General features: G+C 36.4%; 1 protein-coding gene across 12 annotated transcripts in view; it reads left to right on the top strand.

Moving 5' to 3' along the window:
- The window catches only part of OSBPL8 (oxysterol binding protein like 8), a 266,838-nt gene that overhangs the window by 105,833 nt on the left and 148,175 nt on the right, over positions 1-12,830 (top strand). For 11 of the 12 annotated variants that reach the window (XM_056798473.1, XM_056798470.1, XM_056798475.1 and 8 more), the window contains one exon: positions 5,801-5,911. In XM_056798473.1, coding sequence (XP_056654451.1) covers positions 5,867-5,911 — 45 coding nt within the window. In that variant the 5' untranslated portion in view covers positions 5,801-5,866. Of the gene's footprint in view, positions 1-5,800; positions 5,912-6,153; positions 6,267-12,830 lie in introns of all 12 variants that reach the window. The other variant, XM_056798477.1, reaches the window with a different exon arrangement.

Genomic DNA, 12,830 nt, shown 5'->3' with positions numbered 1-12,830 from the left:
AAATTTAAGACCAAGCAAGAGAAAAAAGCATTACAAAATGTAAAATGAATGACTTCAATTATATAAAATAAAGTTTTTGTAAAAACAAAACCAATGCAACCAAAATTAGAAGGAAAGCAACAAACCGGGGGAAAAATCTTAGTAACAAGTCTCTCTGACAAAGATTTAGATTCCCAAAATATATAAGGAACTAAATCAAATTTACAAAAAAAATCAAGCCGTTCCCCAATCAACAAATGGTCAACAGACATGAATAGGCAGTTTTCACACAATGAAATCAAGACTATCATTAAGCACATGAAAAAGTGTTCTAAATCCCTCCTGATTAGACAAATGCAAATAAAAACAACTCTGAAGTACCACTTCACACCTAGCAGACTGGCTAATATGGGCAGCAAAGGAAAGTGATAAATATTGGAGGGGATATGACAAAATTGGGCTGGTTGAATTGTGAATTGGTCCAGCGATTTTGGAGGGCAATTTGGAACTATGCCCAAAGGACTTTAAAAGAATGGCTGCCCTTTAATCCAGCCATACCACTGCTGGGTTTGTACCCCAAAGAGATAATAAGGAAAAAGACTTGTACAAAAATATTTATAGCTGTGCTCTTTGTTGTGGCAAGAATTTGGAAAATGAGGGGGTGTCCGTCGATTGGGGAATGGCTGAACAAATTGTGGTATCTGATAGTGATGGATTACTATTGTGCTGAAAGGAATAATGAACTGGAGGAATTCCATGTGAACTGGAACAACCTCCAGGAATTAATGCAGAGTGAAGGAGCAGAAGCAGGAGAACATTGTACACATAGACTTATACATTGTGGCACAAAGCAAACAGTTCTTAAAAGAACTTTAAGGTATTCACAACTTTATGAAAAAATGCTGTGAATCACTAATCTTTGGAGAAATACAATTCAGCACAACTCTCTGGTTTCACTTCTCACCTTGCAGGATGGCAAAAATGATAAATGACAATAGTCAACGTTGGAGGGATTGTTGAAGGATAGGTACTCTAATGCATTATTTTTCATCATGGCTTTCAGATAGTCCAATTCTTCTTTAAATTATCTTTCAGGTCAGTTGTTTTCTCAATAAGATATTTCATGGTTTCTTCTGTTTTTTCACATTTCTCTTTCCCACTTTTCCTCTGCTCCTCTTAATTGGTTTTTGAAGTATTCTTTGAGCTCTTCCAGAATCTGTGTCCAATCCATAATTTTTCTTTTGGACATTGCATGTGCTTGCTTTGTTTTTTTTTTTCTATTTCTTTTTTGCATTGCTTTCACTGTCCCCTTCTGTGTCTGCACCTTGCTCTTTGTATCCATTAAATTTTTTTTGTTCTTGTTTTTTGCTTTTTTTTGTTGTTTGCTCATTTCCCCTACCTTTTAATGGTAGACTGTTTTCTGGAGGTTAGTGTACCCTTTTAAACTTCAGTCCTTCCTTGATTCTACCTTTTTTTTTTTGACAGTTTCAGTTCTTCCAAGATGGTATGATGACCTGAGGGCTGAGAGCTATGAAAACCCCCTCCCATTGCTGATTCAATTAACCCTTGAAATACTGATAGCTTAAAGACTTGCCTCAGGCTTGGGCATAAGCTTCGGGTCTTATGCTGAGCTTGGTCAGGCCAGGAATTGCTCAAATTCTAGCTTCAAGCTTAGATGGACGGTTTTGTTTTCACTGTGTACTTGATCTAATCAGGCACACAGATGATTGCCCTGTCCTGGAACTCTACCCTGAGCTTTCCACAAAAAGATCCTGACCCACTTTTAGTCTACCGACTACCCCAAATTGGGATCTATGTTCTCACCTTAAGCCAAAATTGGGACTCCTGGCTTCTCTCTGGGCCCATGCAGATCAGCCTACTTCAGCACAGATTGCCCTGGGCTGGAATTCTGCACTTACCCACAGGTTTAGAACTTCAAGAGGTGTGGGTTGATTGGACCTCTGTTTGCCTAGGAAGGGTCTTAGGGTCTGAATGTTGGCTTGGTCCCTATCCTGGGATAGGAGGTATGTGTGTGTGTGTGTGTGTGTGTGTGTGTGTGTGTGTGTGTGTGTGTGTGTGTGTGTGTGGTGGCTTGTTCCTGGCTTGCTCTTCACTACTTGGTATAGTCTCCCAACTGACTGTGCTCCCTTCTCACTCCAGTGCCCAAGATGTTCTCTTTTGGGTTTTTCTTTTCTTGAAAGTCTTTTCACTCTGTTTCCCTGTTGGTTCTTTCTCTTCTATATTTATTTGATGGTGTTATTTTAATATTGGTTGGAGAGGATTCTCATGGTGACTCAGAGCTTCTCTATTTTATTCTTCCATCTTAGCTCTGCCCCTGGAATTAGCCTAATACATTGTTGATAGAGCTGTGAAATGATGCAACTGTTTTGGAAAGCAATTTGGAATTATGTGAATAAAGTGACTAAAATGTTTATACTCTTTGAACCAGAGATTATGCCCCTAAGAAAACTACTGAGTAGAAGACAGTGATAAAATATTTTTAGCAGCATATTTTCTTATTGTAAAGAATTGGAAATAAGGTAGAGATGCTCTTCAATTGGACAATGGTTAAACAAATTATGGTACTTGAAGATAATAGAATATTAGTTTTATTGTCAGAAATGATGGGTGGGGAATACAGAGAAGCATGGGAAAATCTATATAAACTGACACAGAGTGAAGTAAACAGTGCTAAGAAAGCAATATACAGAGTATCTACAACAAGGTAAATGGAAAGAACAACTATATACCAAAGAAATAAAAATAAATGAAATGAAATTATAAAGATCTAACAGTTCTGGAATGAAGAGATGATGTGCCCTCCATAGTTGTTAAACATTGCACATGATTTTGGACTTTTCAATGTATAAATACGTTGTTCTGATGTTTTTTCCCTCTCTAAAAATTCTGTGTTTGTCTTATGGAACACTATCTAGTGTGAAAGAGAATTCTCTACTCTATTGTCTATCCGATGTTAACACTAACTTAAGTACCTCACTAGATTGTGAAGATAGGATTAACCCTCCTTCCTCTACCTTTTGATTGAATTCACAGAAGCTTAAACTAGGTGGAGGAGCTGCAAACCATTTAGTGAAGTCACACCCTCAGAAACCCAAACAGCTAGGATGAGTATTCACCTCTCCAGAAGTGAATTTTAGAAAATTCACACCCTTAGATGAGAACTTAATCTTCAGAAGGTGAGAAGTCCATCCCACAGACACTGCCCCCCTGGGCAGTGCTAAACAATTTGGAAACTGTGATTGGCCCCTGTGAAGAGAGGAAGGGACAAGGAGCCATCATAAAAGCCAAGAAATCCTTTAGCTTGAGGGAGAGCTTGTCTTTGAGAAGATAGTTTTAAGAGAGTGTCTCCTGGAGATAGTCTTTCAAGGCAGCTTTGCTGGAGACTGCAGCTTGGATCATGGTCTTAGAGCTCAGCTTCAACTTGGACTCAGATTCCTGCACTACTTCGTTGGTGAGTGAAAGGCTGACTCCTTTCTTAGTTTCTGAAGAGACTAGCTTCCATCTTGAACGAGGCCTCATGGTTACTTATTACCAGCCTTCCTTGTTGAGAGCAAATTAATCTCTGCCTGGAACAAGAAGACCCAGAACAAAAGATTTAGGTTAATAGGATAGATAACTTCTCTATCCCCTTCACATTTCTCTTCTTCATTGTTTCCTCTCTATTTATAAATACTTGAAAATAAATTTCTGACTCGAGATATGATAAATATTGGCAACCACATAATTTCATGAAATTATTGGCCAACCTTTAATTTTCACCTTTACACTGGGAAGGGAAGAGGGAAAGATACTTGAGAACTATTGTAAAAAAGAAACAAAATATCAATAAAAAATTTACAAAAATATAATTGGGAAGTGTTTAAAAAATAAATAAAAAATACAAAATAGGTAATATTAATTTTTTAAGTCAATATGCAGCCAAAGGGAACATTTTGTTTGATTTTGACATTGCTTATCAAATCTAGCCCAAACATTGTATATATGTATTATCTCCTCCCTGTCCCACTTATACCACCTTCCTCCTTCTCTCACTTATTCAGACCCTACTGGCATCTGGCACTCTCGGATCAAGGATTCAAATCAAACCTGGGGGGGGGGGGAATCCTAATGCTACTCAGAATATACCAAAGTATCAGTACTAAAAGCATATCAAATTATTGGCCAGATCAACTACACAAATCATTCTCAGTTAAGGTGTGCCAGAAGAATTGCCACAATAATCACCATCCTTTTGAAGTGGCTCCCCAATCCTTTACTTCCAGTTTCACTACCTGGGGTGCATGTTGCAAACAACTATATGGATTAGAAGTGTTACAGTGATAGAAATGGAGTGCAATTCAATCCTCTTAGTAGAATGGCTTTTCAAACAAAAGCTTAAGTTTAAGGCAATAAAAGAAAACAACAATCAAGTGGATAGTGAAGAACCTTTTACTTCAAGTGTTGATTTGTTTGATTACTTTAAAATTTGATTTCATTTTCCAGAATATTAAAATTACAGGAGAGATGATTGATGTGGATGAGGAGGTAGTAGCTAAATATCTTGATGTTTTTAAGAAAATAATCAAATATGGTAGATATACTGATACATTATTTTTTGATGTGGACTAAATAGGCTTATTCTGGACAGGGATGCCCATGTTCATATATTTTTAAGAAGGGAAAAAACCCAACCTTTCCTTAAAGTGAAGATCCACTAACACTTTTGAGAGGTAATGCAGAAGAGGCAGTTTAAGTGTTTTAAGGTGTTTAAGTGGCTAGTCCTGGGCCTGGAAGTTCAAATTTGGCAACATAAAATTATTAGCTATGTAACTCTGGGCAAGTCGCTTAGCCTCTGTTTGTCTTAATTCACTGGAGAAAGAAATGGCAAACCACTCCAGTCTTTGCCAAGAAAACCTCATGGACATATGAATATGATATGAATAAGGTCCACAGAGTAATGAAGTGAATGCATGTGAATAGCAGCAATGTAAAAGGAGATTTGAAATAAAAAGCCAATGCTTATTGGGCTCCACACTCTTAAGAAGCTATAATTGCCAACCACTTCCATTTCTTTGATGGTCAGAAAAAGGATGACACTAAAATTGTTTTCAAAGACTAATTTTCAAATTATTTTAGTTCAGCTGTTGAAAAATATTGTAAGGACAGTGGTATCTTATTGAAAGCATTACTTATTTTAGGTAATGCTCCAGATCATACAATTATATTTGGTTCATTTCTTCTAGTCTTATGGAACTTAACATGTGAAATAGTAGTGAGAATGGAAAAAAATGTAATATTATTCCATGAGTTCATAGAATAATATACTGTAAAATGTCAATATTCTGTTGCTTTGAGTGTTAATGGCACTTAAGTAGACAAGTGAGAGTATTCCCTCCAAAGGTATAATCAATACTTCTCTATGATTTGTCCATAACTTCCTATAAATATTCCCCAAGGTTCCATCCAACATAAAGACTATCAAGAAGCTTTTTGAACCACTGGCAACTAGAATTTTCTCCTTTTTCTGAATTTTTATAGTAATTTGAAATCTATATACTATTTATTACTTATATAATCTTTTTTATTGCTTTATCTCTGCAGTTACATTTATCTTTACAGTTACATTATCAACTCCTTCAAAGCATGGATTGTATCATACTTTTTTTTGTACCTGCATAGTTTCTAATTGCACACTTGGATCTTAATAAATATTCAGTGATTTACAAACTTTTGTTCAGAATATAATAATGTTCCTCTAACATTTTGATGTTCCATTTATTTTCTTACTACTACTGATAAATCTTTTTTTTTAATCTTCCAGGATTCTTATGTTTGCATAATGACTAGTCTTTAATTGAAAGAGAAGCATAGCACATCTTCATTCAGTATGGAAACCGTTTTGACAGAAGGCGGGGATCTTGAACGAAATTTGGTGAGTGTTTTAAATTATCATATTTAAAATGAGAAGTAATAGAATTATTAAGTTGAGAGAATGAGACCATCAAGAATCTTGTCTACAGTTTCTGTGGAAAGGAATAATTTACAAACTTTACTTCAAAAACTTTAAGTTCATCACATTACATTCTTGGATAGCTGTAATAATTAGGCACTTTTTCCTTTACTTAAGCTAAATATCTATGTTTCTACAATGTATTTATTTTTCTATTCTTGTAGGTTTGATCAGAACAAGGCCTTTGAAGTAATGTCATGCTTTCTTAGGAGCACATCAGAGTAAGACAGGTCTAGGGTCCTGACACTGATACTACAGTGCTTTACCAGATATTTTGGTAAGATCCAGGTCTATCAGATTTAAAACATTTCCCTGATCTAGTTCAATAGCTCTGTCAAAAAAAATTAATCTATCACAATGTATCACAGATGAAGCCAAGAAGATTCATTGTAGCTGCTAACTTCCGTTTCCATTTACTAATCACATCTTTAATGATGGATTCTGGAATGCACATATACATATTTTTTTTTTCCCAACTGATTTTTAAAAATTGAATGATTTGCCCTTTTTCTTTTAACTTTTCAGTAATATTTTTATTTTTTCCCAGTGATACCAAAAAACCAACAATTTTTAGCATTCATTTTCTAAATCCTCTGTTTTGTGAATGAGATACTTCAGATTTTCCTCAATTTTTTCATTCTTTTGGTTTTGTTTTATAGTGTCCTGCTGCCTTGTGAGGTCACTTAATTCTAGTTATTGTATTCTGGTTCTTAAAGACTGGGTTTCATCCCTGGTTTTTTGGTCATCCTTCTCTTTCTGGTCTGATTTTCTGTGGAGGTCATCTTTCATCTCCTTTGCCTCATCTTTCATCTCCTTTGCCTCATTTTCCAGCTGGTTGATTTTGGCTTTTAAGGCACTATTTTCTCATTTTAGTTCAAGGGCCTCTGTTTCCAGATGACTTATCTTAATTTTTGAGTTCTTTTCCCAATTGTCCTCAGCCTCTCTTAATTGTGTTTTGAATTGCATTTTGAGTTCTTCCACAGCCTGTATCCAATTATCTGGGGTTTCTGATTTATCGTTTGCTGATCTTTCCCCCTCTATTCCATTCACTGAATAGAAGCTGTCTATTGTAATTTCTTTCTTCTTTTTCTGTTGTTAGCTCATATTCACTCCCTTCTTTGCTCCCCGTATTTGTCTGTGCTCTTGTTCCTCTCATTTTTTTTGGTTTTGGGGGCTTCTGTCAGTCTCCCCTTTTGGAGCTTTAACAGAAGATCTCTCAGTGCAGTCTCTGGGGGAGGGTTGTTGGGGATTTGAGCTTCCCTGTCCTCTGGAGACTTTTGATTGGATTAAAGTCCAGCAGTCAATGAGGGAGGGGTGTGGAGCCTGGCCTTCCCTGAGTTCTGGAGACTTTTGATGGGATTAAGTTCAGCTGGGTTGGGCTCAGTGTGCTCTGAGGCCAAAACCTCCTGGAGGGCTGGAGCAAATATGGAGGATCTCCACAGTTCTGACCAGGCTGCCAGCTCTATGCTCCCTCTCTAGCTCCTTCCCCACTGTCTATGTTCGACGCTCTGAGTTTGGCACAGCCATGCCTGCAAGGTACACCCTCCAGACCAGCACCTTTGCCCACCCAGAGGTTCCCACTACTGCTGGGGGCTCAGTGTTCTAGGTGGGCGAGGGGAGGGGTCCTGGGACCTTCCTTCTGCCTTCCCCTTAAAGCTGAGTGTTCTCAGATTCCAGCTTGGGGGGGGGGGTGTACCTTTTGAATTGAGTCCAGCAGGAGGGTTCCTTGGCTCTGTCTTGTTGTTAGGTTTGATTTTCAGCCCCCTGGGAGCATTCAGTTTGTGATCGGTTAGGAAGGGTTTTCAGAGGTCTGAACTTCTGCTCCTTCTAGGCCACATTCTTGACTCCACCTCTAGCATTCATTTTCTAACATTTTGAGTTTCAAATTGTTTCCTCTCATCCCTTCCTTTCTCCCTGAGACAATTTGTTACAAGTTATACATATTCCCTCATAAAAAAATTTCCATATTCATTATATTGTGGAAGAAGACATTCATATGTGTGTGTGTGTATGTGTGTGTGTGTGTGTATTTTTTTTTCCTTTAAATCTATGAAGAAAATAAAGTGAAAAATGGTATGCCCCAATCTGTATTCAGACTCCATCATTCTTTGGAGGTGGATGCATTTTTCAGCCTTTAGGATTGTCTTGGTTCATTGAATTGCTAATGATAGCTAAGTCATTCACAGGTGATCATCATTACAATATTGCTATTACTGGGTATGATCTCCTGGTTCTGCCTACTTCACTTTATATCAGTTCATATAAATTATTCTAAGTTTCTTTGAAACCATCTTGCTCACATTTTCTTATATCACAATCGTATTCCATTACCATCATATACTACAACTTGTTCAGTCATTCCTCAATTGATGGACATTCCTTTCAATTTTTGATTCTTTGCCACCACAAAAAAACCCAAAACTGTTATAAATATTTTTTGTTAAAATAGGTCCTTTTCCCTTTTTAAAAATTCTCTTTGGGATACAGACCTAGTAGTGATATTGCTGGATCAAAGGATATGCATAATTTTTAAAGCTCTTTGAGGTGGTACTTCAGAATTGTTTTAATTTATATTTCTCTAATTACTAGAGATTCAGAGCATTTTTTTTCATACAGCTATCGTTTCTTCATTTGAAAACTGCCTATTCATATCCTTTGACCATTTATCAACGAGGAGTGACTTTTGTATTATAAATTTGACCCAGTTCTCTGTATATTTGGGAAATGAGGCTTTTGTTAGAGACTCAAATTTTTTTTCTCAGATTCCTGTTTTCCCTCTAATCTTGGATACATTGGTTTTATTATACAAACCCTTTTTAATTTAATGCTATCAAAATTAACCATTTTATATCTCAATACTGTCTATCTTTCGTTTGGTCACAAATTCTTCCTTTATTTGTAGATCTGACAGGTAAACTATTTCATGCTCCTCTAATTTGCTTATAGTATCACCCTTTATGTCTCAGTCACAGTACTCATTTTAGCTTTATCTTAGTATACGATATGAGACATTGGTCTTTCTATATATTAATTTCTGCCATGTCACTTTTGTATTAGAAATAGATCCTGAGGGAGATATTTCTGGTTGTAATAAAGGATATACTCTGGCTTGTGACTAGAGAGACAGTAGGGAAACTTGTGAGTGCTTAGTTGTAATGTAGATAGAAATACTTCTGAGAGATAGAGAAATACTATTAGAGAGAGATATTCTGGGGTTGCCTATTGATCACTACTAATGGTTAATTGATTAATATTTTTCCTACCCTCCTCCTCCCTCAATCCCTTCACCACCCTCTTCTGAAGCCTTTGGCTTCGCCCCTCTCCTCTGAGTGGACTCTGAGGTTTATGAGGAAACTCTCTTTTCTCTTCCTTTCTCAAATAAGGGGTATTGGGAACAACAGGATGGAGAACTGAGGTAAGATGAGGTGAGAGGGATAGGGTTGTCCTTGGCTATAAGGAGGGTTAGAAGGATTTTGGGAAATGTCATCCTGTCACAACTGTGACACAAAGTCTGTCAAGGAGATGGGAGGACAACTGTTAATATTCTTTCTTCTTCCAATTACACAAAGCCACCAAAAAAAAGTTAATTTCTTTCCAGACTACCTCCAGAAGCCCCCCCACCCCCCACTCCCTTCAAGGATCCTTCAACTTAGGACAGAAGAAGCCAGTCTCCCCCTTAGTCAGAAGCCAAGGCAGTGTCTCCCTTGGTCAGAAGCCAAGGCAGTCTCTCAGTTCATCTCCTGGCCAGGCTCCAACTGACTTTCCTGGGAATATTCTATTTGAAATGTTCTTTCTTGATTGACATCTGAGGTCCTTTACTCTCTGTCTTGCATGCATGAAATTCTCTCTTCTTTCATGCCTCTTCCACACTTTCCAATTTTCTCAGTAGTTTTTGTCAGATAGTGAGTTCTTGGATCTTTGGTTTATCAAACACTAGATTGGTATGGCCATTTTCTTTCTCTTTCTTTTTTTATTTGAAGATATTATTTTCCAGATTACACATAATAACAATTTTCAACTTATGTTTTCCAAAATTATAAGATTCAAATTGTCTCCCTCTGCTACCTCCCCCCTCTCAGAAATGATAAGCAATTTTATCTGTTATATATGAATGATCATGTAAAACAACACTTTCATATTTGTTATTGTTGTAAGAGATTACTCATATAAAACCAAAACCCCCAAATAAAAACATAAGTTAAAAAATGTGAAATATAATATAGTCTGCACCTGACTCCCAACAGTTCCTTTTCTGGAGGTGGATAGCATTCTTTGTCATAAGTTCTTTAGAATTGTTTTGGGTCATTGTATTACTGAGAGTAACAAAGTCTTTCAGAATTGATAATCATATAGTATTGCTATTACTGTGTATAATTTTCTCCCAGTTCTGCTTATTTCACTCTGCATCAGTTCATGTAGATCTCATCAACTTTTTCTGAATTCATCCTACTCATTGTTTCTTATAACACAATAGTATTCCATCACCAACATGTAACAAGTTTTTTAGTCATTCCTCAACTTTCAGTTCTTTGCCACCACAAAAAAAGCTGGTATAAATATTTTTGTACATACCTTTGGTATGATTATTTTCTACTACATATCATATACTAAATTGTGTACCTAATCTATTCCATTGATCTACCACTCTTATTTTTTAGCCAGTGCCAGATTGTTTTGAAGATTACCAATTTTTTTAGATCTGGTACTGCTAAGTCAACTTCCTTCATTTTTTTTTCATTTATATTCTTGCCTCATGGAGGGCAAGCAGAGCAAGGTGCTCCTTTACTCTTTGTTTACCTTGAATTGCTGTCAGCTATGTCCACCATTTTATTTTGTCTTTTCTTTTGCAAAGTTCATTTCCTTAGGTAAAGAAAATAGAAACAAAAGAGGAATTGAGCACTTATTTTTTCTCTTGTTGTTTATCATTTCATCCACTCCAAATAAAGAGCCTATCCCTTTTTTGAGTCTCTTATTTGCCCATAATACAGCTTTATTAACTTTTGTTATCCTTAATCTCTCCCATCAGTCTCAACTAATTCTGGCTTTAGTGATTGTAATATTGTTTTTATAGAACCTCTATTCAAATGTACACCTTCTTTGTAAAGTTTTTTCTGATTCCTCTTAGATATAGGTGCCTTCCACTGCATAAACTGACCATGTATTTATTTTGTAGGTACTCATTTATCTGCCTGTCATTTTCTCCCTCAATAGAATATAAATTCCTTGAGGATACAAACAGTTATATTTTTACCTTTCTATCTCCAGCGACTAGTACAGAATAGGATATGTAATAAATTCTTATTGATTAATTAGCCATACCATGCTCATCTTTTCCTCTTATCTGCCCTTGGTTCTTCTGTGCATATTTTAAAATTTTAAGTTAGTGAGTTTTCTATGCATTTGTATCCCTTTCCATGAAAAACCCTCTTCTTTCTCTCTCTCTCTCTCTCTTTTTTTTAAGGAAATGGAATTATTTCCTTTTATGTCTAAAATTTCATTCTTGAAAGTTTCTCATCCCTCCTGGAATAATCTCCCCTGTAGATTTTTTAATGCATGGAATTTTATCTTTCATCTTAATGTTTGAAATCTGCTTCCCCAAATTCTAGGTTACTTATCAAAATTTTCCTGACTTTCCTTCTCCCATCACAAACTCTAGAAAAGGTTACTTCCTTCCTGTGATTTCTTTCTTTTCAACCCTAGCAAAATCCTCCATTGGTGTGAATTCATGAAATTCTCCTTGTTGATTCATCCACCTTTGGAAGGATGAAATTATCATTCAGGCAACACAGGAAGTTTTTTGAAACTTTGATCTAGTTAATTAAAATTACTTGAATTAAATTGAATACTTGAAGTCTACCATCACTATTATATTATGTTTCTTTGTCCAGCTTGTAATGTTTGCCACATTATTTATTCACTATTTCTGTCTAGATGTGCTATAATGCTATGATGACAAAATTTTGTGCTTCCTGTGTTTCCAAATTCTCAAGGAGCTGTAGTCTCATAGTATAGACAAATACTTAAATAAATATGATACAAGGTAGATTGTGATATCGGGGTAAAGAAGAAATTCAGACAAGATTTTATGTAAAAATGTTACAGAATTCAAAATTTACATCAGTGAAGGCTTCATAGTTAGAGCATGTGAGGCAGCTTCTTAAAGAAAAAGTCTTGAAGAAAAGAATTTCATCAAACTTAGACTGTAATTCCTGTCATAGGTTGACTTCAGATCAGAGAACTGCTGGAGTGGAATATTGCCTGTATGAAGGTAGAGAGTGCATTTGAAATAGGGCTAGGTGTATATAGGTTGAAACCAGATTCTGGAGATCTTTAAATGTCGGATAAAGGAATTTATGTTTCATCATAATGAGTAGTAGGGAGCCTCTGAAGGTTTTTGAACAGAGCCGTGATATGATATCAGAAGTTAGTTTAGCAACTACTTGAAATATGGATTATAGAGATAAGAGACTGTGGAGAAGAGAGGATAAATTAAGAGATTATTAGAGTAGTTCTTATGAGTAATGAGAGCTTGCACTAGGGCGGTGGCAGTATATGTGGCAATGAGGAGGCAATTATGAACATATAAGCCAAGACAGAATGAGCACATCTTGGCAGTTTGTTCAGAGTAAGAGGTAGGGCATCAAATCAAAGATGATTCAGATATCGAGATTCTTTATATCCAGAAGGGTAGAGATGACTTCAATAGACATTGGGAGGAAAAGTGGATTTCAGGGGAAAGATGTTGTATCTACCTGGGTTATGTTGAGTCTAAGGACTACTGACCCAGCCAGGTGCAGCAGGTGTAACCTGGGAATGAGGTGGAGGAACTCAGGGGAGACAT

The sequence above is a fragment of the Monodelphis domestica genome, chromosome 5 (assembly GCF_027887165.1).
Source record: "Monodelphis domestica isolate mMonDom1 chromosome 5, mMonDom1.pri, whole genome shotgun sequence".
NCBI classification, from domain to species: domain Eukaryota; kingdom Metazoa; phylum Chordata; class Mammalia; order Didelphimorphia; family Didelphidae; genus Monodelphis; species Monodelphis domestica.
Note: the sequence above shows the minus strand (reverse complement) of the source record. Positions and strands in the feature narration are given on the sequence as shown.